Here is a 27,007-nt window from a genome sequence, read left to right on the forward strand (position 1 = left end):
CTTCCTTCCCCCCTTCCTTCCTCCCTTCCTTCCTTCCTCCCTTCCTTCTTTCCTTCCTTCTTTCCTTCCTTCCTTCCTTCCCTCTTTTTTTTCCTTCCTTCCTCCATAAGATCTAAGATCAGCTGTTAGGGTAAATGTTCCCTCCTTCTGTCCTTCCTTCCTTCCTTCCTTCCCTCCTTCCTCCCTCCCTTCTTCCTTTCCTTCCCTCCTTCCTTCTTTACTTCCTTCTTCCCTTCCTTCTTTCCTTCCTTCTTCCTTTCCTTCTTCCCTTCTTTCCTACCTTCTTTCCTTCTTCCCTTCCTTCCCTCTTTCCTTCCTTCCTTCCTTTTCCTTCCTTCTTTCCTTCTTACCTTCTTTCCTTCTCCCATTCCTTCCCTCTTTCCTTCCTTCCTTCCTTCCTCCCTTCCTTCTTCCCTTCCTTCTTTCCTTCTTTCCTTCCTTCCTTCCTTCCTTCCTTCCTTCCTTCTTTCCTCCCTTCCTTCCTTCCTTCTTAAGATCTAAGATCAGCTGTTAGGGTAAATGTTCCCTCCTTCTGTCCTTCCTTCCTTCCTTCCCTCCTTCCTCCCTTCCTTCTTTCCTTCCTTCTTCCTTTCCTTCCTTCTTCCCTTCTTTCCTTCCTTCATACCTTCTTTCCTTCTTCCCTTCCTTCCCTCTTTCCTTCCTCCCTTCCTTCCTCCCTTCCTTCTTTCCTTCCTTCTTTCCTTCCTTCCTTCCTTCCCCCCTTCCTTCCTTCCTTCCTTCCTTCTTTCCTTCCTTCTTTCCTTCCTTCCTTCCCCCCTTCCTTCCTCCCTTCCTTCTTTCCTTCCTTCTTTCCTTCCTTCCTTCCTCCCTTCCTTTCTTCCTTCCTTCTTTCCTTCCTCCCTTCCTCCCTTCCTTCCTCCCTTCCTTCCTTCCTTCCCCCCTTTCTTCCTCCCTTCCTTCCTCCCTTCCTTCTTTCCTTCCTTCCTTCCTTCCTCCCTTCCTTCTTTCCTTCCTTCTTTCCCCCCTTCCTTCCTTCCCCCCTTCCTCCCTTCCTTCTTCCCTTCCTCCCTTCCTTTTGTCCTTCCTCCCTTCCTCCCTTCCTTCCTCCCTTCCTTCCTTCCTTCCTTCCCCCCTTTCTTCCTCCCTTCCTTCCTCCCTTCCTTCTTTCCTTCCTTCCTTCCTTCCTCCCTTCCTTCTTTCCTTCCTTCTTTCCCCCCTTCCTTCCTTCCCCCCTTCCTTCCTTCCTTCCTTCCTTCCTCCCTTCCTTCCTCCCTTCCTCCCTTCCTTCTGTCCTTCCTTCCTCCCTCCCTTCCTTCCTTCCTAAGACCTAAGTCCAGCTGTGTTTCATGGACACTGACATGATTTATAACATTTATCTCTCATTTAAAATGTTCTCATTGGTTCATGTAGATGTTGGAATATAAAATAAAGATATCTGATGAATAAAGAGGTTTAATTGGTGCTGTGACTAAACACACGTCATGATTTATTTACTAAATGTAAAAAAATAGTTTTCAAAAGGAATATTATATATATAACATAGCTTAAGCTTTTTGTAATCATCAGCATTTTCATCAGTAACTGTAACAGATTACATTTATTTTATAATTAAATGACATAACACTGTTACATGGAGCTCGTTACTCCCCAACACTGAGTATGTACAAGTTATTTTGGAGTTGAATATAAACTTCTGAGTTTATTGAGTTGTGAGTAAAGACTAATATTAAATCAATAATGTTAATGGAAAGTAAACAGTTTAATTAATATCATTAGGCTATTTCAGTATTTATTTACATTTGTGTCATATTTCATTCTCTATACTGAAGATAATGAATGTAATAAACTTCACTTTCAATTGAAGACCAATGTATTTAAATTGTTTAAATCTTAATTTTTATTTAATTATGATAATAAAAGATACAGAAAATAGAAGAAAAAATAGTCATAAAAATATTAAAATGAGTCACGTTGGCACCGTTTGTACAATTATAGAGAAAGAGTCAAATTCAGGAGTTATTGAGTCCAGTTCTAACTTGTCCTGTTAGATCAGTTTGTGTCTTTATATTTCAGAGATACTTCCTCTTGTGTGATCAGTGAGCACTGAGAATGCATTATTACAAATCCAAACAGAAATCCACAGTCTGTGTGATGATGCTCCCGGTGCTCACCAGAGGGCGCTGTTGTATTCCTACAACATAAGACTTACAAACATTTGCTCTTATGTATAAATGTACATAAACATATATGAATATACAGATATATTTGCATAGGCACATACATGTATACATACACATTAATCTGCACCTTCTTACGTACACACATATATACACATACATACATTTCTATTAATTACACATTGTCATGTTGAGGAGCCGCTGAATCTAAATGAGTCCATTTCCTTCAGTAACTGGAACATTTGTCCAAACATAGATTCAGGGAGAAAGTTCACTTTACCATGTTATAGATTTCTTTTATGATTCCAATCCATTCCCCTAATTTATCATTTTAACTTTACAATTTATACATTTTCATTTATTTTCTTATTTTTAATAGTTTTGACTGTTTTTGTAGATTGTTTTTTCTCACTCAGTATCAATTCTCTTCTGCTTCATTCATTAGTTTTAGTCCTCGTTAACTCTCAGTGTGATTCTGAGACGCTTGATAAATATGAGCCCAGGCTCACAGTCTGACTTATAACACCTGTTTTTATCTTTATCTACATCAAACAGCTCATGTAGAACAAATCTGTAAAGTGCTGACTTCAGCTAAATCCAGAGATAACTGTTCAGTTTGTAGTCAGTTAAGAGACTTAAGTGAAGATGATAAAATCCAGATCCAGACTCCAGATGGATCATCAGGATCCAGCTGATCCTCTCTCAACACTCCTGGATGTTCACTCTCACTCTGACAGAGATCATCACCAGCTGATGAGAGAAGAAGAAAGAACAGAGGAGATAAATGAGTGTTTAGTGAGACTCACTTCATCAGCTGTCAGTCAGTGATGCAGCACATCCAGTATAAAGAGCAGCAGGGACTTCAGTCCTGTTCAGACCAGAAGTGGAACAGCTGTGCAGCGTAGCTTGCTTCCTTTCAGCTCTCATGTTAACGTGTTGGAGTGAACACACTGAGCTCCAAGCTCACACACCTGCACACACTTTTACTATCAAGTGTGTTTCCTCTGCAGATTTCACTCAAGTACACAGAGGAAATAAAGTGCTGAGAGTCATGAACACATCATTACTGCAGAAACAGAGACATTCACTCATCAGTTTACTGATGGATTTACTGCTGATACATGTCAACTCTTATCAAAGTTTAAAGCTACAGAGTCTCTGTGGGATATGAAGATGTTTCCTGCTGTTAAATCATCACATGCAGCCTGGTCGCCACAATTGTTTGTTTCTACAAACCAAGAACATGTTGAATCTCTACGTTTCAACAATATGAATCATATCAACATTTGTAAAAAGGAACCCCGACTATTAAGACTTGTCTGCTTTAATACGCTATAATTACCCTCTCCTACTGAACTACGTGGTTAGAAACACATGAAATATTTTCATGATTTAAAACTCCTCAACGTTTAATACGTATTCTGACATACAGAGGGCGCCATTACGCTACGTGCAGGATGAACTCTGGGTTGATGACGTTAAACGGCTGCAGAGAGGCGACTGTGCTGCTCTTGGTTGTAATTTCCAGTGGAAATGAAACAAGGGAAGTGATGTAAGTCTTCACAGCTTTCCAGTGATAAGAAGAGAAACAAGTGGACGAATACAACTTCCTAAAGAGCCGCTGCTGTGTTCTCACCACTTCAGTCCTGATGTGTTTGATGCATTTAGTGAGCACAGCTGTTAAAGAGCTAACGGCTGCTGCTGGTTAGAAGAAGACTAAAACCAAATGCTGAGTCTACAGTTTTCTCCCACCAGCAGACTAACATTAAACGTCCTCAGATAGCGAGTGAAACCTGCTCTGAGAAACGTCAAAGAGACGCTGGATGTTCTCCTGTTAGGAGCTAACGTTAAACTACCTGCTCCTGCACTTACTCCTCCTCTCTTCCTCTCTCCTCCTCTCGTCCTCTTATCCTCTCCTCCTCTCCTCTTCCTCTCCTCTCTCCTCCTCTTCCTCTCTCCTCTCTATACCTCTCTCTCCTCCTCCTCTTCCTCTCCTTTCTCCTCCTCTCCTCTTCTCTCTCGTCTCCTCTCTCCTCCTTTCCTCTCCTCCTCCTCTCTACTTATCCTCTTCCTCTCCTCCTCTCCTCTCTACTCTCCTCTTCCTCTCATCCTCTCCTCTCTTCCTCTCTCCTCCCCTCTCTCCTCCTCTTCCTCTCCTCCTCTCTTCTCCCCTCTTCCTCTCCTCCTCTGCTCTCCTCTCTCCTCCTCTCCTCTCCCTCTCTCCTCTCCTCCTCTCTCCTCCTCTTCCTCTCTTCTCTCCTCCTCTCTCCTCTCTCCTACTCTCTCTCCTCTCCTCTCCTCCTCTTCCTCTCTTCTCTCCTCTCTCCTCCTCCTCTCCTCCTCTGCTCTCCTCTCTCCTCCTCTCCTCTCCCTCTCTCCTCTCCTCCTCTCTCCTCCTCTTCCTCTCTTCTCTCCTCCTCTCTCCTCTCTCCTACTGTCTCTCCTCTCCTCTCCTCCTCTTCCTCTCTTCTCTCCTCTCTCCTCTCCTCTCCTCCTCTTCCTCTCTCTCCTCTCTCCTCCTCCTCTCCTCCTTGATGAAACTTGATGACAGTGTTAATCTAATATAACTCACAGCTCTTAATAATCTGCTCCAACTCTCTACTGACCTCAGATCCTCCAGTCTGCAGCGTCGACTCTTCTTAAGATCAGACAGCAGCTTCACATCTGAATCCTTCAGGTTGTTTTTATCCAGATACAGATATCTCAGATAGGAGGGGTTGGACTTCAGAGCTGCAGCCAGATAATCACAGCTGATCTTTGACAAACTGCAGCCCTCCAAACTGAATAAAGAATAAAAGATGTCACTTTAAAAGACAAAGTTCATGATTGAAATCATTCAGTGTTTCATAATCTGTTCAGAGCTGAAGAAGTTTAGAAAATAGAAACTCCATCAACAGGATGCAGGTTAAAAACTGTCAGATACAAACAGTGAAAAGGAGCTCTCATTAATATTAATGACATCATGCTGCTACTTCAATAAAGACGTAGTGACTTCACCTCTTAAACTCTGCAGCTCCACTGACTCCATCTATACTAACTCATGTTGTGCAGCCAAAACAAGTAAAAACACAATAATACTAAAGAATATGACACATGTATATTTTTAGACCTACAAGTGTAAAACAGATGAGCAAGAATAATAAAAGACCAACATCACTTACAGTGGTGGATAGTATCGAGTTATAAGTAACACACGAGTAAAAAGGAACATATATATATTTAAAAATTTAAACTTTAAATAAGATTTTTGTAAACATTATAGTAACTCAACATTTTACACATCATGCTTGTTGGAGATATTTGTTATTTTTGTTAAATTGATAATTAAATATTAATTTGTGTATTTTTTGTTGCTGTTTGTTTAGAAGAATATAGCCTGGTTAATTAGATTATAATATCAGTATCATTTTGGTTAATTTGAGTTCTGGTTGATGCTTTTGTTTTGAAGGTATTGGGCAGCTTGGGGCACAGAGCTGAATGTATTTCTATAGATAGACAGGTAGAGGACCAGCAGGCACCAGGAAGGACATATGGTTTTATACCAGGGCAACAGAGGCAGCAGACGACATTCTTCTTTGTCTGTTTGCAAAATGTTCAAATCAAAAGAAACTTCATGCTTGCCTGGACATTGCACTTTTTCCTCCTGAGTAAGATTCATTCCTGAGGTGCCTCAGTGGCCGTTTGATCTTCAGTTTATTTATTTATTTCAAGTTAAGGACAAATCTCCACTACAATGCTGCTCTAACTGAAACACTGCAGACACACAACACAGTGCACATGTACACTAGTTTACTGAGTAAAGGCACAATGCAAAGATCCATCTCTGGATCTCCAGAATTAATTACTGATCATTAAAATAAGAATCACAATTAATCTGGAAATCTATTTTTTTGTCCAGCCCTGAAGTTTAGAAGATGGAAACTCCAAAGACCTGAACCCAACAGGATGCAGCTTAAAAACTGTCAAATATAAAATACAAAAAAACGTTGAGATGTTCAGAGTGAATTATCCAGTGTAGGATTTTATCAATGGACTAAACCACTGAAGAAGAAAGTAGACTTTCCCATTAAGATATTCAGTGTTGATCAGCATAATATCAGCTTTATGTCTGCAGGTTAGTGTCACCACAACTGTCACATCATATTAATGTCAACACAGAAGTAAAAAATGGTGTCTGACCCCAGAGCCTCCAGTCTGCAGTCTGGATTCTTCAGAAGTTCAGATAGCAGCTCCACGTCTGAATCCTGCAGCTTGTTGTTATTCAGAACCAGCACTCTCAGATGGGAGGGGTTGGACTTCAGAGCTGAGACCAGAGAAGCAAAGCTGGTCTCTGACAAACTGCAGTCCTGCAACCTGAATAAAGAATAAATGATGTAGATTAAAATCCATTTATAATCCAATCAGATGTTCCATGGAGTAAAACTCAAAGACCTTAATATTTAAAAAGTGTCTCTTTTAGTAGGAGTCCAAGGGTTCCTTTAGTGATCTTTAATTAGGAAATGACATGCTGAAAGTTGTCCAGGAGGTTGTATATGAGCAGCCATCACTTCCTCTCCAGTAACCAGAGGGAACAAGCAGTTACTCTTCATCTGAAGTCTTCCTCAAAGCTAACAGGAGAATATCAGATAAACAGCAGCTAGCTCCCACAGGCTAACTAGCACAGTTACAACCATCTGAGCCCCTTTTAAGCTCAGTAATAAAGAGTAATGTTACTGAGCTCTAAGTTTAATACACAATACAGACTACAGCTCACTGTAACTAAACACACATTACACTAAAATAAGGAGTGAAACTAGGAAATCTAAAGCAACATATTCCTTTGACATTTGGCTTAAACAGTATAAACCAGGTGAGTTTACTTTCTGCATTAAATATTAATTTGGTTGTTAAAACGTTGCTATAAGACAGACAGCGTTATACATCTTAAATATGACAATAAAAAAAAACATCAGTAATAACAAACTAGCTTCCATTTAGGATAGCCTGTTTAGTTTAATGTTCAGTGGCTAATGTTAGCTGAGCTGATACATCACAATAAACTCCACATTAATAACCAGTTAAACATCCTTTAATACCTCTGAACTGTTAGCACACTCCTGCCCTCCTCTGATTGGCTCTGATCCTGACGCTCTTAAACTAACCAATCAAACCAACGATGGCAGCGAGTATTACCCAATCAGGGCAGAGTAGGGCGGGTCTTCACAGAATGCGGGTGGGATGATGCTGTGTAGCTGAGTCAATATGTATTACTTTATTTTGTTTATTTTTATTTTTTATGCTTGTGAACTTCGTCAAAACCTGAGTGTGATGTTCCATTATTGTAGAGTTTGAATTTGTGTGCATTGTTTTATATTAGTTGTGAGTTGTTGAGTTTTTAAAGTTCCGGTTCACCTGTTGTAGCAAGGGGGAGCTTAATTAGTGAAACACACAAAGAATGCATGAGTGACGTCAGTCCAAAATCCCGGCAAAACCACTACAGCTGTTGTGCTGGTAAGACGTGTGTTGTGATGCTCTCTGTTAAGCTAGCACTTTAAGAGTCAGGTATCCTGGCCGAAACTGCTTGTAACATAACAGTAGACCTTTATTTACATATTAAGGATTTTTGTCTTTGTATTTTAAAGCCAAAAACAGCTGTAACTATTTACATTTAACGACGGTCTTTCTCATTGCATATTGGGTGACTCGCTGCAGGAGACAGAGACAGACCTGCTGCAGCGTGTGTGTGTGTGTGTGTGTGTGTGTGTGTGTGTGTGTGTGTGTGTGTGTGTGTGTGTGCGTGTGTGTGTGTGTGTGTGTGTGTGTGTGCTGACTGTGCCCTGTGCTGTTCCTATAGGTGTGTTTTGATATTAAAGTGTTTTTCTGTAATGTTTTATGCACTTTTATAAAGGGGTTAAATTAAATGAGTAGTTTAATGGCAGGAAATAAGCACAATGTTTTGGTCTATCTTTGGTTTACCTTTTTATTTTTCTTGTGAAGGGATGTTTATGTTTGTAAATCAAATTGATTAATTTATTTATAATTCATTTATTTTATTTTTCCTGTGATTATTTATTTGGTGTTAATTGTGGAGGCATACATTTTATTTTATTTACATTAGTATTTTGTTAATTTTTGCAAAATTATTTTAATACACAACAACAACAAAAAACACTACAGCTATTGTGCTGGAGCAGCGTGTGTGTGTGTGTGTGTGTGTGTGTGTGTGTGTGTGTGTGTGTGTGTGTGTGTGTGTGTGTGTGTGTGTGTGTGTGTGTGTGTGTGTGTGTGTGTGTGTGTGTGTGTGTGTGCGTGTGTGTGCGTGTGTGCTGACCCTATAGAATAAACACCCTGATCCTGATTGCTGTACTTCGGCCTGTGAGCAACCATCTTACAGCTGCATTCAGGTCAACTCAGAAATATGGGACTAACTCCGTCCCGTATTGATTCAAAACGGTCTTTGAAAGCAGATTAATGTTAATTAACATTTCAGTCAATCTAGTTTTCTCACTCATCTCACCAGATGTATGTTCTCATTACCTGATGAAGTAGCTTCACATGTTGAATGATTAAAGGCGTCTGGTCTGTTAGTCACAGAAATACATCCAGTTATTAAACATCTTCTGATTTGCATATTTAGAAAATGGGACCAAATATCCAGTCGTCTTTTTCTTCCTACTGTTGCTGTCATCAGAGAAAACGTCAAGCTCAACAGAGCAGATCGCACCAGACAGGAAGTCAGACACAGAATCAGCATACAACTTCCTGTCAACTGTCAAAATAAAACAACCTGTGCAGCCTCCCGATCATATTTCAGCAACAAACAGGAATAAAACAGATAAAGACAGCAGTGTTTCCCATACATAGACCAATGCGCCACAAAATCAACACCGAGCGCGACAAACTGATTCTGTTTTTTTTTTGTTAAACGCGATTTAGAAATATAAATATCGTTCCGTTCATTCATCTCCGCATAGCACTTTTTCTCCCTGTTATTCTCGTACACACACACACACACACACAATCTGGAGCGAGCAAGCAAGAGCGCGCTGCGCGCACGTTTGTGTGTGTGTGTGACTATTAATGCAGCGTCCTGATAGATCTGTGTTGCTGCTTATTAGACCAATCGCACCAAAGTCTTCTAAAGTGTAGGAGCACTTCACACTACATTAAACTAGAAAGTGTGTGCTGCATCCTGCTGAGGGCGGCACGAAGCGCGCATGCGCACGTATGCACGAGCACAAAAAAACGATCGGTTTTCGTCGCTTTTGAGCGTCATATCAATGATATAATGTCACTGTGTGGATCATTAACCTTGTTGCTCCCTCATTATAGTTAGTGAACTATCAGCTTCTACCTGCTCAGATCTCACAGTCAGCAGCAGGAGATTGTTCCAACAGAAAATACCTCTTTTTGTGTAGCATACATGTTATTTTGTTAAAGGTATCAGACATTAACATTTAGTTGTTTTGTTTAAATTATTATTTATAATTTAATATAACTTTAACAGCTCAGGGACGTCCAAGCAGCAACATGTTGTTTGAGCAATTTTTTGTGCAATGTCAATTTGAAATAACGTTTTGTTTTTGAATGAAGGGGTGGAAATTTAATTTATTTTTTTATCCGATTCATCGATTAATCTAAAAAATTATCGACTGATTAATCGATTATCAAAATAATCGTTAGTTGCAGCCCTATTATTTTTCAAAATTTTCTTCCGGACCCCCCTAGTGTTGCTAGGTTACCGACACACAGCCCCTGCCCCTCAAAAGGTCTCCGTAAGACCCTGCACCACACATTGCTACCTGGTCTGTGGGAAACACTGGACAGCATTTATCTACGTAGCTACTGACCCACAATAGAAACACAAAAATCTGAGAAAAAGACCAAATCAACTAAATTTGAGCAAGTTAACAAAATGGGACTGTTTAGTTGCGCTGCTACTACAGTAATTACGGTAACCTAGAGACACTCGTTCAGATTTGATTGGGCTGCTTTAATTACTGTATTAACAGTGCAACTTTATTTAAAAGGTGGTTTGTTGCCCTGACTACCTCCACTGCTGTAACGCTCCCGGTGGGGTAGGAGGACACCGGGCAGAGGATGGAGTGTTGCCCGGGTAACGCTGTTCCTCACAGAGTCACACACGTCACCATGCACGAGCACAGGAAGCAAAACTAACACACATCCAATGAATGCACTGTTTGGATTGTAATTTAGAAGGAGAGAAACTATTTAATATGTTTATTTAAGTTTTTATGTAATGAAGTAGATTTAGTCTGCGTGTTAATTTAGTCACAGTCAGTGTTTAAGGACATTGGTGCCGTCTCGTCATCGTCTCGTCTCAGTTATGGAATAAACGGTCGTTGATGAATATTTGTCGTCTCATCTGATGAAATGAAATATTATTATTATTAATAGTATGAACTATTGTGTTTACATTCAGGCTTACATCCTTTATGTGACTATAACAGTAACTTTGTCTGGTAAACTCCTGACTGGCATCCTATTAAAAAAAAGATATATAAAAAATGTCACTGTATGTGTGTGTGTGTGTGTGTGTGTGTGTGTGTGTGTGTGTGTAGGTGTGTGTGTGTAGGTGTGTGTGCTCTGAAGGATCAATATCAATGATCAGACATTATTCATTAGAACACATTAAAGAACATAATAAAGAAATATTTCTCCTTCATCAAGTAAACTTGATCAGTTTCAAACAGATATGAGTTGAGAGGATCTTCTGTATACAGATGTGACTCTTTACCAACAATTATAAACATTCATTTACTTTAACAACTAACAGTGAACATTTTCTACAGTTTATTTAAGAATCAGTCATCTTTTATAAAAACACACTAAACTGTAAATGACTGAAAATATAGAAAACATTAACATCATAGATGTAAGTTATGTATGAACATAAATTAGGTTCAGTTGTTAAACATTAAGATCAACAATAGTAACAGACAGTCAGTGAACTTACATCAGAGTCTTCAGTCTACAGTCTGGATTCTTCAGAAGATCAGACAGCAGCTCCACGTCTGAATCCTGCAGCTTGTTGTTACTCAGAACCAGCTCTCTCAGATGGGAGGGGTTGGACTTCAGAGCTGAGACCAGAGGAGCACAGCTGGTCTCTGATGAACTGCAGTCCACCAATCTGAAGAAAGAATAAATGATGTAGATTAAAATCCATTTATAATCCAATCAGATGTGTTCAGGTTTTAAATGTGTAGTTCAACATTACTATGTCCTCATCAATGAGCTTTTCTGTGTGTGTGTGTGTGTGTGTGTGTGTGTGTTTAAGTCTATTTTTTGGGGGGCTCATGCTGGAAAACACTTTTCTAAGACTAGTTAATATGAATGCACCAGTAGCTATTCCAGTGTTTCCCCTACCATTATATTGGGGGGGCGCCCCACACCCCAAACGGGACCCCCGCATCTCCTGAAAGTGAAGTTAGTTTTATTTAATTGTATTTTATATATAGCGCCAAAACCCAACAGAAGTCATTTAAGGTCACTTTTCCTATAGAACAGGTCTAGACCGTGTTCTTCTGATAAATAAACTAAATAGGCTTTAATTTATTTACATTTCATTTCACTCTACATCGTCACGCATTTAAAATTCTCCTCCACACACACACACACACACACACACACACACACACACACACACACACACACACACACACACACACACACACACACACACACACACACACACACACACACACACAGAGTGAGAGAGAGCAGAGGAGAATATGTTGCATCATCACCAACAGAAAATATCTGTTTATAAACAATCAACTACAAACTGGGAGCAGTGGTGAGATTAGTAGGAGCTCTGCTGGGGTAGAGGCGTAGGTGTTCATATGATAGGAGTCTTACTGCTGTTGTCATATTCCTGCACTGTCTGCACACACTGTTGGACTTTCCTTCCAGTAACAGATTTTGATGGGGCGACATGGGCAGCCGATCAGGCGGCACGGGGCTCACGTACCACAACAAAGAATAAGATTGGTTGTCTATCGCTCATTTGTGCGTCATGTGTTGTTTTATAATGTCAGCGTGTGGATCATTAACCTTGTTGTTCTAGTTAGTGAACTAGCAGAAGTAGGAGATAGGGAGAGGGGCAGCGGCAGGTTGACCTCAGGTCTCTACACTGAAAGCCTGAGGTAGGAGGAGCGGCTATGGAAGCCTAATGATGCAAACAATTAAAATGAGTCACACTAATAAAACACAATTTATAAGTTTGTTTTATTGGAAATAAATCCAAATGTTCATAAAGTAACTTTCTTTACATTCATTTGATTCCCATTAAAGAGACTTTATAGAAAAGCTTTATATTGTTAATATGGACTAAAAACTGTTGAGAAATGCTAAATAATAACATTTTAAACATACGATAAATAATGTGACTAATTACCATTAACTATTGAAATTCATCAATCAATCATTATTGAAGAAAAATTAAATAAATAAATAATTAAATAAATAAACACTGTAGATAAAAAAGTTTTTATATTAATTGTTCTGTTGAAAAAAAGTGTTTTGTTCTAATTATTATTATTGAATAAAACATGTTCAGACTTATAAATATGATTCCTTTAACTGTTTGTTTGGGTGCAGATGCCCCCCCCCCCCCAGCAGTAAACCTAGGGGAAGCACTGTATTCATTTATAAACACATATTACACCTGAACCAGTGTGTGAGGTTAAAGGTTAAAGGTCCAGTAATGATTTACTGAACTGAACTGGACCAGTATATTAACTCTGACTGGGTTCAATTAGGCTGAGTTTTAATTAAACTTTTTTTAAAAACACAGTAACTTTCCATATTTAATAGAGTGTGCAGCTGTGTGCTCACTGAGTCCCAAACACTCTTCATCAGAGCTGTCGCTGTGCTGTAAGGCTCACCAAGCTCACTGTCCTCAGACTCTGTGTCAGTCAGAGTCAAACATCATCATCCTCTGTTTAGGCTTCAGATCTGTGCTGTCTCTGCCAGTGTACAATAAAAGCTGCTCATCTGTGTGATTCTGCACATCACGCTTCAACATCAGCTGCTGTCCTGAACTAGTGTCTGAAACACTGCCGGGCGGTTTTGGGGGGACCTTGTATGGTGGAGGCGGCTAATGCTGTTTTTTGAGGGGTGTTAGTGCAAATAAGTATAGAAATATTTATTATGTAATATTAGACTTCAATACCTATAAATAAATTCACAATAACTTATTTATTTATGATTTATTCATGTTTCTATTTTTATTAAAATAAAACATGAACATCACAGAAACGCTGCAGTTTAACACTGTGGTACAAACACATGTAACAACACATTTACATTTGATCGTTGCATTAACACAACATTAATAACTATCTATGACTGTGTTTGTTGTATGATGTAAGTACAGTTTGTGTGTATACTGTCAGCATGAGTATGGCTTACTAGGTATTTATTATATTTATTAATGTTTATCTTTAACTTAGTATTGATTTATTTATTCATGTTTCTATTTTTATTACAACAAAACATGAACATCACAGAAACACTGCAGTTTAACACTGTGGTACAAACACATGTAAACAACTTTTGTCACTTTTAATCTTTTGAATTGGGCTTCATTTATTTTTTCTCTGAGCAGCTTTTTATCTGCTGCTTAACGCAACACACAGCAGAACATGTGCAGAGATATTAGTGCCGAGCGAGTTAAGATGACGATAGTTCACACAACACATCCTGGTTTATAATAATTAGTCGGTAAAACTAAGCTAATGGAGCTGCAGCAGCTTCCTGTCTGAGCTTTCAACATAAAACCTGTGTTATTGTGCAACATATTGAAAAACGGGAGTGTTGGCAGCTATGAGTGTAAGTGACAATAATTAAATGATAAATACACTGATTGTCACCATTACAGCATCAGGTATTGATTATTTTCCCTAACTGTTGATTAGTATGCTTGTGCCAGCTGCAGAGCGGACACAGACTGATGTGTCCTGGTGTGCGTCTTAGCGTGCAGGCTGCACACTGGACGGCAAGTGAGTTCATGATTTACTTTTAAAATGTATTCTGAGTTCATTTAAGAGGATTTGTGCAGAATATATTTTGTTTATAAATGTATAGTTCTTTCAGTGAACTGCTGTAATTTAATGTGAAATATCTGTACTAGTTATGTGGCTGGAGAAATGTATTTATTTGTGTTTTAGTTTCTTTTTATGTAGGAAAGCAGACACTACTGTTGTCTGTTGATACTAAAAGTTAAAGTTCATAAGATGAAGTTAGCTGTGAGGGAGAGCAGGCTAGAGTCTACAGTAAATGTTACTGACTGGCCTATCAGCACCAGTGTTTGGAGCTCTGTAGTAGACAGTTAAGATCCAGGAGCACAAAGTGAGAGGGAAAATAATGTGTTTGTTATTTTACTGTGATCATCATAAGTAGAGTTTGGTCCCATCCTTTATGATCAGGCCACATATGTATATAAACTAAGTTCATGTGTTAAACATTAAGATCAACAATAGTAACAGACAGTCAGTGAACTTACATCAGACCCTCCAGTTTACAGTCTGGATTCTTCAGAAGATCAGACAGCAGCTTCACGTCTGAATCCTGCAGCTTGTTGTTACTCAGATTCAGCGCTCTCAGATGGGAGGGGTTTGACTTCAGAGCTGAAGCCAGAGGAGCACAGCTGGTCTCTGATGAACTGCAGTCCTCCAATCTGAATAAAGAATAAATGATGTAGATTAAAATCCATTTATAATCCAATCAGATGTGTTCAGGTTTTAAATGTGTAGTTCAACATTACAGATGTGACTCTTTAGGCAAGGCAGCTTTATTTATATAACACATTTCATACCCAGCAACTCAATGTGCTTTACATAAAACAAACATCTGACAGTAAGAATTGGAAGCATAAACACCTCTCTCTCTATATATATATATTAATATTAATATAATTAAAATAACAAACAGTGCAAATGAAAGATTAAAATTTAACTTTGCCTTAAAAGAGTTCAATCATAAACACGTAGAAACATTTTAACCTGGATTTCAGTTCTGTTGGTAGTTTGTTCCAGTTGTGTGCAGCATTACAGTTAAAGCTGCTTCACCATGTTTAGTCTGAACTCTGGGCTCCACTATCTGACCTGGGTCTAATTTTACCAAAAACACACACACACATACACATGCAGACACTCTCTAGCACGCTCCAGATTCTGGGAGATTGTGTCTCATTTGCGGTCGTCAGGGAGCCGCTATCAATATGCAGGAGAGTTGGGATGTCTGACTTTGTAGTAAAAACACAAACAAAAATGATAATGTATCTGTATTATTTTAATGCAGGCTAATAAAAATGAGGCAGGATACATACAGAAGACCATGAATTAACTTTAAAACACATTTATTTCCGACCGGAGTGACAGCTGACTGAATAAATAAACACCAGGATTAACTAAGCCTGGCTGTTAGCTGGTCTGGAGCAGGCTAGCTGCACACAAAACAACATAAACCGAAATGAACACTGTGATATGAACCGTCCCACCCCTAGTACATAAATTAGGTTCAGTTGTTAAACATTAAGATCAACAATAGTAACAGACAGTCAGTGAACTTACATCAGAGTCTCCAGTTTACAGTCTGGACTCTCCTTAAGATCAGACAGCAGCTTCACGTCTGAAACCTGCAGCTCGTTGTAGCTCAGGTCCAGCTCTCTCAGATGGGAGGGGTTGGACTTCAGAGCTGAGACCAGAGGAGCACATGTCTTCTTTGTCAAACTGCAGCCACACAATCTGAATAAAGAACAAATGATGTAGATTAAAATCCATTTATAATCCAATCAGATGTGTTCAGGTTTTAAATGTGTAGATCAACATCACTATGTATGAATCTATTAAATCAGCTTCTTCCTGTTTTTGGTAGTTTAGTAGGTGTGTGTAATTAAAACATGTTATTGGAACTGAAGCTAATATGAGGCTTTGACAGTCTGGTAGACTCACACTTGATTTATTTGACTCAAAGTTTCAAATATTTAGTAAAAAATTCCCTCTTTGAGTTTGGATCCCTCCGCTGCAGCTCAGCAAGGAAACACTGAAGAAACACAAACATACTTGATATGTGGAACTCAGACTGCTGAAGCCTCATATTAGTTTAAACTCTGGAAGTCATTTTTACACAGAACAAGACTGTGGATTTTAAATTCCCGAAAACATTTAATTCTTCAGATTTGAACTAAAAGCAAATCCTGAAAATCTATGAACCAAAACATCTGAAACTTCAGTGAAGGATTTTAATTAAATATATAGAAACAAATCTATCAAAGCTACAGTCAGTGAACTGACCTCAGAGTCTCCAGTTTACAGTTTGGACTCTCCAGTCCAGCACACAGAAGCTTCATGTCTGAATCATACAGGATGTTGTAGCTCAGGTCCAGATCTGTTAGATGAGGGTTGGTCTTCAGAGCTGAGGCCAACACTTCACAGTCAGTGACTGAGAGTCCACAGTGAGAAAGTCTGTAATGACACATATATTACAACATATGTTATCATGAAAGAGGACACTTTATATTTACTTCATGCATTTGATGATGAAACAGTTTGAAGTTAATAAATCCTTTAATGAAAAGCAGCTGAGAGATAAACAGGAAACAAGAAGAGAGAGACAGAGAATAACATGCAGCCAAGCTCCACTGCTGGAACTGAACCACTGACATTGTAGTTATAAGATATGTGTCTTAACCAGTAAGCTACCAGAACACTCCCAGTTCAGCTAATTGTATCTCAGTGTGTTTAAATGAAACAATCATTCTCATCACTCTCTCTCAGACCTGCAGACTTTTAATCTTTGTTTTTCTTTAATCTTGCAGATGAAGGAGAGAACATGGAGTTACATTGAGGCTTCCATAATGTGCACAGTGTGTCTGTGTGATCTGATCCCATGTCTGTCTCCACAAAGTTAACATGAGGACATCTTGACTAGAAAACCACTTTTACTGTCCACTATGTTTAATGTGACTGCAGGATATTTAGACTCAGTTCAGCTCAGTGAACAGTTCCAGTTGATAAAGATCATCTCTCTTTGCTACCTGCTGCTGTCAGGTTCACATCCATAAGCAGCTACATTTACTGACTGATGACAAACACAAACAAATGGTTTGACAATATTAGATCTGGACATAATTAAATATAAATGTAATTTAATATTTAGATGTATATGACAGATTACTGCATGATGTTTAGTTGTCGACTTTCTTTGAATTATTTTCAGTATGATGTCATCAGAAAGATGTTATCAGGGTATCAGCATTAAAAATATAACACTGAGCTTTAATGTGTCAAAATTCTCTTTAAAACATTTGTAAAGTAAAATCAGAGATTTCTTTTTATCACATTATACATGTTAGACAACAGGGAAACACTTTAGAACAACGAATGGTAATAACACATTATAACACTTAATAATGAACTAATTATGAACATTTACATAGATTTATAAATTATTAGGAAATGTTAATATTAATATTTGTAAATGATTGAAAACCATTAGTTAATAATGACATAATCATTAGAAAAATACTAAGTAAACAATTATATGTATATAAGTTTGTCATCATTTCTAAACATTATTAAATGATGAAATTAAATTAAAAACAACTAGTAAATAATTAGTAGATAATATGCAGCTACACATGATTTGATTGAAAGCATCATTCAGTGTGATTTAAAGGATGAAGAAACATTCATTTAAATATTTATAAATCACCTGTTAATATGTAACTAAACACTTAATATTTATATCCAGTGCAGCCAGAGGTGCTCTACAGTTTAGCTTTCCCATAGTCCCAGAAAGTGCTTCACTGGCCTCACCTGTTATAAATCATTTATAAATAAATGGATCAATAATCTAAAGTGGAAACTATTCATCAAACACAAATGGTTCCTCACACTATCTAATGCCTTTTACACATGATTTGTAATTGATTTGTTTTAAGAGACTTTCACTAGTTTGGAGTTGTGTTATTGGTTTAGTCTGTAGAAGATAGAGCCTCAGACTGAGAGACAGTACTGTATGTGGACCAGAGAGTCTAGTGCAGCTAGTGCTAGTATGGTACTGTATGTGGACCAGAGAGTCTAGTGCAGCTAGTAGCTAGTATGGTACTGTATGTGGACCAGAGAGTCTAGTGCAGCTAGTGCTAGTATGGTACTGTATGTGGACCAGAGAGTCTAGTGCAGCTAGTAGCTAGTATGGTACTGTATGTGGACCAGAGAGTCTAGTGCAGCTAGTGCTAGTATGGTACTGTATGTGGACCAGAGAGTCTAATGCAGCTAGTGGCTAGTATGGTACTGTATGTGGACCAGAGAGTCTAGTGCAGCTAGTAGCTAGTATGGTACTGTATGTGGACCAGTTTTTATTCTTATTTAGTTTTTCATTAGTTTTTATTTCAGTTAGTTTTAGTTTAGTTTTACTTTGTTCATCTTAGTTTTTTTTATTTGTATTTTTTAAACTATCATTTTTATTTCAGTTAACTGAATTATTTTTTCACTGCTAGTTTTAGTTTTAGTGAACTATAATAACCTGAGGTGGACAGATTAGATAGTTTCCTTTATCATAATATCACTAATGATTTTCTTTGTTGTCATCTCAAAATAATAAAACACTAATGAATCAAATAGTTCAGCAGTAAAATAACATATGATAACCTAATGGGCCACACACTCACACAAGCTGGCAAAACTGTCAGTTAAAGAAAATAACCCCACGCTGCAGGCCTGGATCAATTCAGGATCGTGGAGGCCCAAACAGGAAGCTGCTTCACTCTAACCGAGCAGAACATAACGGTGAATATTCAGTTTGTAGCAGAGTTCAAGTCACAGTGTCTGTGTGATGGCGGGAAGAAGAAGAAGCAAAGCAGCCGAGCTGAAAGCTAGCAGGTTGCAGACTCAGGATCCACCAAACCGGCAGGTCAAAGCCTCTTGCTCCCTCCACTGGCAGACCCTCGTCACTGTGGAGGAAATGTCCTTTCTCCTTCAGGAAAACACTGCAGCAACAGCTGAAACCCTCTGACTCCTCCTAATGGAGAACAACTCTCTGCACTAGACTCTCTGGTCCCCCCCCCCAGCAGCAGCAGCAGCAGCAGCAGCAGCAGCAGCAGCAGCAGCATGGAACAATGAAGTAGTGAACCTAACCTCGTAATACCTGCAGGATACCTGTATAACATTAGTGATATATAAACTTCAGAACAGATTATAATCATATTATTATTATTAACACAATTTCTGTTTTATGATTTCCTCTTCCTTTCACTGTGTGTGTGTGTGCGTGTGTGTGTGCGTGTGTGTGCGTGTGTGTGTGACATGATCATTTTCTCAGCTTCTATGTTAATGAAATGCTTGGAGACATTAAATATGTTTTTGTTTGCTATGAACAGCAGAGTGATAGCAGATGTTATTCCATTTTAAATGTAGTTTATAAATACATTTAGTTGAGTTGAGAAGCTAAATATTATGTTCTATCTGTGACAGAAGATCAAAGGAACAGCATTATAAGAGGGAGGAAGCCTTTTGATAGTTACTGAACTTAGGAGTGACAGTTTTCTTGTGTTTTAACAGCAGCTCTGAGATCAGATCATTCTCACATCACTGAATTAATGAATTAATAAATGACTCTTCTTGGCTTTTTACTCATAAAGCTTTTATTACACTTACAGCAACGTAATGAGTTTACTTGTTGTGTCAAATCTCCACCGCTGTTTGTCTCTCTGCTGCTCTACTGCTCAGGTCTGCATCTCTTCTCTCTGCTGCTCTACTGCTCAGGCCTGCATCTCTTCTCTCTGCTGCTCTACTGCTCAGGTCTGCATCTCTTCTCTCTGCTGCTCTACTGCTCAGGCCTGCATCTCTTCTCTCTGCTGCTCTACTGCTCAGGCCTGCATCTCTTCTCCCTGACGCTTCCCATTTCTCCTTCAGCTTTGTTTCCGTTGCTAGGTAACCTCCGTGCATACTGCAGGAGGGATGTTCACGTTTCACACGTCCTCATCCTTGTGATATATTTAAATTATTAACATTTTTACACCCCTTTAAATCAGGAGGGCTTCGCGACCCAAACAACAAACAAACAAGGTAGGTTGTACTCTTTCCCACACAATGTAAATACACATGTAGATACTCTGCAACCTTTCTACTTAAAGCTACCTTACCTTTGTTACATTTTTACACATTTCTTTGTTTAGGTTAAAATGCTATTAATAAGGTAATGGCTCTAAAATGTTAGAGAGATCCACCAGGCATAGAAACTCATCATTATTCCATTCTCATAATATTGTGTGACCAATCATATCATTCGGACCGAATGATATGATTGGCCGAGCGACCTGCCTGTTTTCCCCTTCCGCATTACGTAATCGCGCGCACCCCCCCAGAAGAGAGTCTTCCGGGAATCTCCTGCATATTGACGCCTGCAAATGAGACGTAATCTCCCTGAACTAGAGAGTGACTGCGTGTGTGTGTGTGTGTGTGTGACTATGAATGCAGCGCATGTGAGAGCAAAGCGTCCTATTAGCTCTGTGTTACCGCTTATTAGTGGTAACAACAAATGATGCACGGCTAAGTTAACAACTCTTAACATAGCATTTCCTAATCATTTATAAACCTAAATATTTTGCTCATAATTAGTTCATTATTAACTAAGTGTTATAAAGTGTTACCAAAAATAGTTAAAATATTAAATAATAATAAAAATCACCAGGTTTGAATGAAGCCTCCAACACTCAAAGACAAGTACAAGAAAAAACTGTAAAATCCAACAATTACTAGAAATAAATAAAATAACTGTTCATTAACTAAACAGCTAGAAACAACCAACTGACTCACAATATTTGAAACAGTTCAAGAACATCTGAGACTAAATATAACTGATGTTATTTCAGCTATAAACACGTAGAGCACTATTTTAACAATAATACAAATGTCATAATTCAGTGTTATTTACGTATATATATATATATATATATATATATATATATATATATATATATATATATATATATATATATATATACAGCACCAAATCACAACAAAAGAAACGTAACATTCTCAATATATGACCCAATATATTATTTATATTTAAAGAACTAAACTACTAATCTACACTGATTTATAATGTTAATCACATATGGACTTACCGAGCCTTTCTGCAGTTCCTCACAGCTGGGATCAGTCTCCGTCGTCCCTCCCATGATGTGTTGTACTTCTCCAGGTCCAACTCATCCAGAACCTTCTCTGACATCTGCAGCATGTAGGCCAGAGCTGAGCAGTGGATCTCAGAGAGTTCCTTATCTGATCTGTTCTCTGACTTCAGGAACTCTTGGATCTCCTGATGCACTGAGCGGTCGTTCATCTCCATCAGACAGTGGAAGATGTTGATGCGTCTGTCAGGAGAGCTAAGAGCAGAGATCATAAGAGAGTTCATCTTCTTCAGGTTGTTGGTGACTCTCTGGATGGTTTCTGGACTGTTGTCTGTCTGACCCAGCAGGCCTCCTAAGAGACTCTGGTTGGACTCCAGAGAGAGGCCATGAAGGAAGCGGACAAACAGGTCCAGGTGGCCATTTTTACTTTGGAGAGATTTCTCCATGGCTCTGTTCAGGAAGTCATCCAGAGATGGGTAGGGGTTATCATCTCTGTTTTCTTCTTCTTCTTCTTCTTCTTCTTCCAGATCTTGTATGAAGTCCTGCAGTACCTTTGTGTTCCTGCTGGTGTAACAGTGGTACATGTAGACTGCAGCCAGAAACTCCTGAACGCTCAGATGAACAAAGCTGTAGACTGTTTTCTTCTGGAGTTTCTCTGTTTTGAAGATCTGTGTACAAAATCCTGATAACACTGCAGCCTCTGTGACATTAAGACCACACTGCTCCAGGTCTTCTTGGTAGAACATGATGTTTCCTTTCATCAGTTGTTCAAACGCCAGCCTCCCCAGCTTCAGAAGAAGGTTCCTGTCAGCCTCCGTCAGCTCCTCTGGACTCGTCTCATGTCCCCCATCATACTTGCTCTTCTTCCTCTTTGTCTGAACCACCAGGAAGTGTGAGTACAGGTCAGTCAGGGTCTTGGGCAGCTCTCTTCTCTGGTCTGTAGTCAACATTTCCTCCAGAACTGTAGCAGTGATCCAGCAGAAGACTGGGATGTGACACATGATGTGGAGGCTCCTGGATGTCTTGATGTGTGAGATGATTGTGCTGGACTGCTCTTCATCACTGAATCTCTTCCTGAAGTACTCCTCCTTCTGGGAGTCAGTGAAGCCTCGTACTTCTGTTACCCTGTCCACACATGAACGAGGGATCTGATTGGCTGCTGCAGGTCGGGAAGTTATCCAGATGAAAGCCAGAGGTAGAAGCTTCCCCTTGATGAGGCTTGTCAACAGCACGCTGACTGATGTCTTCTGTGTGACATCAGTCACGACCTTCCTGGTGTTGAAATCCAGTGAAAGTCTGCTTTCATCCAGGCCGTCAAAGATGAACAGAACTTTACAGACATCGAGCTTCTCTGCTGTGAGCTTGTTTTGTAATGTTGGATAGAATTCATAGATCAGCATGATCAGACTGTACTGCTCATCTTTGATCAAGTTCAGCTCCCTGAACGGAAACAGAAACAGCAGACTGATATGTTGGTTGTTCAAGTCCTCTGCCCAGTCCAGAGCGAACTTCTGCACTGAGAAGGTTTTTCCAATGCCAGCGACGCCGTTCATCAGAACCACTTTGATGTATTTTCTTTGCTTGGGTAAGGCTTTAAAGATGTCGTGGCACTTGATTGGAGCATCATGGAGGGTCTTCATCTTGGAAGCTGTCTCAAGCTGCCACACCTCATGTTGAGTATTAAGCTCGTTACTCCTTCCCTCTGTGATGTAGACATCAGTGAACCTATCATTGAAGTAGGTTTCACCTCCTGGTTCATCACTTGTTTCAGTCACATTTTGACATCTCCTCCTCACAGTGATCTTACATAGACCTAAAGAGAAGAAACATATAGATCTAAACAACTATCAGTGTTTACATGCACATATGCAGGGGTGCTGCCAGGGGTTTTGGGCCTCATGAAAAGATATCATATGGGGCCCAACACCAGGCACAGTCCATGCCAACCTGTACTGTACAATATTTACTGAGCTGTGATAATATAACACTGTGCAGACACACATGCAACATTTCTGCATGCAGTGGAATTCACTATTTGATGAAAGACTCATGGCGTCTATAAGTAATGTGCTTAGACTGTCTTTTACAATCTAATAAAAATTATCTTCACGTTAATGAATAACACAAAATAACTACATTAATCTCTTCTTTTAAAATTAACATTATAATCTTTCAAATGACGTAATGAATAAAATGATAAAATCAGCAGCACAATTTTGAAAGAAAGAAGTATAAGACCAATTCTTTATCATTAAAATCATTGATTCATTTTCTTCTTTCATAATAATAAAAGGAAACTCTCACAGCCCCTTCAGTTATGTTGAGTGATGTCATTCAGCACAATGCTGCTTACCTCCTTCTACAGTTGGTGGGGCTGGTTCATCTGGGGGGGGCAGAGGGGCTGCTGGGCCTGAACATGCATCTGCTGGTCCTGAACGAGGAGCAGAGACAACTGGTTTAGTATGAAGTGATGAGATTTCTCCTCTACACTGACCTTTCTTATTTTATCAGTATTAGTGACAGAAGACGTGTGTTAGTCCTGACTTTATGTTCTGTGTTGCTCTGTGTGTGTCTGAGTCACAACTTAACCTCACAACATCAACGTGTCTGAATTTAACAAACAGTAAAGTGTTAAGTGGTAGAAACCAACTTATTTAGACTTTTAGAGGATAATTTGTGTTTGTTAAAGTTTTAGTTGGACTTTAAATACAAGAATAAATCTGTGTGTAATGATCTCTCCTTTCATTCAGCTGCTCCACTTTTACTATGTACAGTCTTTTATTTAATACATATTGTGTATAAAGCAGATAAACTGGCATTCTCCAGAAAAATAATACATTTAATTTGTACTTCACTTTTCATTCGTAATGAAAGTCAAAGTTTGTCTGATCTACAACCCTGATAACAGAAACCAATAATAGTTCCTTTGTTGTGACCACCTGTCAGAATTATGTCACTGCTACCTGAGAAGAGTTCACTGATGTTTTCAACCAGTTGTAAAAAAAAAAAATAAAAAAAAAAAAAGGTCTCAAAAAGGGTTGCAGTGTGGAGCCCAGCAGTGGAATTCACTATTTGATGCAAGACTCATGGCGTCTATAAGTAATGTGCTTAGACTGTCTTTTACAATCTAATGGTAAAATTCTTAAATGGAAATTCTCTTAAGGTTAATGAATAACACAAAATAAATATAACTTAAATGTACAATAATCCCTTTAGTTAAAATGAACATCATCATCAATAAAATGATAAAAATCAGCAGCACAATTTTGAAAGAAGTATAAGACCAATTCTTTATCATTAAAATCATTGATTCATTTTCTTTTGTCATAATAATAAAAGGAAACTCTCACAGCCCCTTCAGTTATGTTCAGTGATGTCATTCAGCACAATGCTGCTTACCTCCTTCTACAGTTGGTGGGGCTGGTTCATCTGGGGGGGGCAGAGGGGCTGCTGGGCCTGAACATGCATCTGCTGGTCCTGAACGAGGAGCAGAGACAACTGGTTTAGTATGAAGTGATGAGATTTCTCCTCTACACTGACCTTATTCTCAGAGCATGCCTTTCTTATTGTATCAGTATTAGTGACAGAAGACGTGTGTTAGTCCTGACTTTATGTTCTGTGTTGCTCTGTGTGTGTCTGAGTCACAACTTAACCTCACAACATCAACGTGTCTGAATTTAACAAACAGTAAAGTGTTAAGTGGTAGAAACCAACTTATTTAGACTTTTAGAGGATAATTTGTGTTTGTTAAAGTTTTAGTTGGACTTTAAATACAAGAATAAATCTGTGTGTAATGATCTCTCCTTTCATTCAGCTGCTCCACTTTTACTATGTACAGTCTTTTATTTAATACATATTGTGTATAAAGCAGATAAACTGGCATTCTCCAGAAAAATTGATTGACTGCTCACCAGCCACGCCCCCATCCTGGAGCCTTCTTCTTCTCCGCCTACTCCGGTAACACACAATACTGTGTCTCTCACAAGCTCCCCCTGGCGACCAACCCAGGTACTGACACTTTCCCTGGTTCATTGCCCTTACCATGGTCCACTATCTCCTACTAGCTGTCATAAAGCTACTTCCACTGCTGTGATTAACTGGTTCGCAATTCCTGTTGTTATTTCACATCGCAAATCAATGGACAGGCACAGGAGCAGACGAACTGTTGATCATAGTGTCCTAGTTAATCCAGCCAGGCCAGCTAACACCAAACCTCACATCAGCAATCTAACCCTTGGGTTATTTAACATCCCTTCGCTGACCAACAAGGGACCTCTGCTCTATGATCTACTGAATGATCGTAAGTTCGACTTCTTTTGCTTGACTGAGACATGGCAGCAGCCTAATGACTTCTCACACCTTAAATCAAACTATTCCTCCTGGGTTTGTCTACACATCACAACCCCGTACCTCTGGCAGAGGGGATGGCCTGGCAATACTATACAGTGAAAAGTGGAAAGTGTCCTCTATTACTGTGCCTGTGTACCCTTCATTTGAGTCCATTGCTCTCAAAATCAAGGGGCCCAACTCCTACCATCCTCGCCATTATTTATCGACCACCCAAGCCCAATAATGCCTTCCTACAGGAATTCTCTGCCTTCTTAACAACCTTATGTTCTGTGTCCCCAAATTTACTACTGCTGGGAGACTTTAATATTCACTTGGATAGCATCAACAATGCTTTTAAAAGGACTTTACTTCATGCCTTGACAGCTTTTGAATACAGCAATATATTGACTTTCCAACACACTCCAAAGGACACATTCTTAACCCCTATGCATTGCTCTATCACATTCCGAAACATTAAGAATATTGACTTGTTGGCCCTCTCCAATGGAATTGATGACTTCCCTAGCAGAGAAAATTAACCACATATGAACTGGTATCTCACTACAATGATGGACTTCATGGACTGCTAAATATTCTTGCACCTCTGAAAAATAGGTATGTTTCTTTTACCCACTCTGCTCCTTGGTTTACACCAGCACTACGCCAGCTCAAAACTAAAGGCCGTCGATTGGAGCGCCTCTATGTAAAAAACGGCCTTGCAGTTCACAAAGAAATGTATTATAATCACATACTTCAATACAAGGATGCTCTTTCTTCAGCCAAGACCACATACTACTCAACCTTAATCAGGACAGCTGAGGGGAACACTAGAGCCTTATTTTCAACTCTCAATAATATTCTGAAACCACCTGATGCTCTACCACCTCACTTACTCAGTTACACAGTGTGATACCTTCATGACCTTCTTCAATGCCAAAATTGAATATATCCACCAGACACTGACTGCTACAAATAACTCTGCATCCTCTCCGCACTCTTGGCCTACACCTTCCTTCAGCTCTCCGCTCGCCAGCTTCATACTGCCACCTGTCTCCGAAATAACTGGTCTCATTCATAAATCCAAATCATCTACCTGCCAGTTAGACCCCCTACCTACCCACCTGGAAAAAATCTGTCTACCTGCCCTGTCCGCGTTAATAACTGACATCATTCATTCCTCAGGGACCTCTGGTGTTGTCCCATCATCACTAAAGACTGCTGCAATAACACCAACACTCAAGAAACCTGGCGCCGATCCGAATGATTTGAACAACTTCTGTCCTATCTCAAACTTGCCATTTCTCTCCAAAATACTAGAAAGAACTGTTGCCGCTCAGGTCCACACCCATCTGTCTGACAACAATCTCTATAAAAAATTTCAGTCTGGCTTCCATCCCCTCCACAG

The 27,007-nt window shown here is 39.2% G+C and overlaps 1 protein-coding gene across 5 annotated transcripts in view; it reads right to left on the minus strand.

Moving 5' to 3' along the window:
- Positions 1-1,882: 1,882 nt before the first annotated feature.
- The window catches only part of LOC133999019 (NACHT, LRR and PYD domains-containing protein 3-like), a 30,841-nt gene continuing 5,716 nt past the window's right edge, over positions 1,883-27,007 (minus strand). Inside the window, exons 1-11 of one of the 5 annotated variants that reach the window (XM_062438126.1) lie at positions 25,185-25,415; positions 24,673-24,750; positions 23,627-23,704; positions 21,271-23,086; positions 16,436-16,606; positions 15,713-15,886; positions 14,644-14,817; positions 11,095-11,268; positions 6,318-6,491; positions 4,745-4,918; positions 1,883-2,888 (exon numbers count right to left, since the gene is read on the minus strand). In XM_062438126.1, the coding sequence (XP_062294110.1) occupies positions 2,882-2,888; positions 4,745-4,918; positions 6,318-6,491; positions 11,095-11,268; positions 14,644-14,817; positions 15,713-15,886; positions 16,436-16,606; positions 21,271-23,086; positions 23,627-23,704; positions 24,673-24,750; positions 25,185-25,317 (3,153 nt within the window). In that variant the 5' untranslated portion in view covers positions 25,318-25,415 and the 3' untranslated portion in view covers positions 1,883-2,881. Of the gene's footprint in view, positions 2,889-4,744; positions 4,919-6,317; positions 6,492-11,094; positions 11,269-14,643; positions 14,818-15,712; positions 15,887-16,435; positions 16,607-21,270; positions 23,087-23,626; positions 23,705-24,672; positions 24,751-25,184; positions 25,416-27,007 lie in introns of those variants that run through there. The other 4 variants (XM_062438125.1, XM_062438127.1, XM_062438129.1 and 1 more) reach the window with 4 other exon arrangements.

The sequence above is a fragment of the Scomber scombrus genome, chromosome 18 (genome assembly GCF_963691925.1).
Source record: "Scomber scombrus chromosome 18, fScoSco1.1, whole genome shotgun sequence".
NCBI classification, from domain to species: Eukaryota; Metazoa; Chordata; class Actinopteri; order Scombriformes; family Scombridae; genus Scomber; species Scomber scombrus.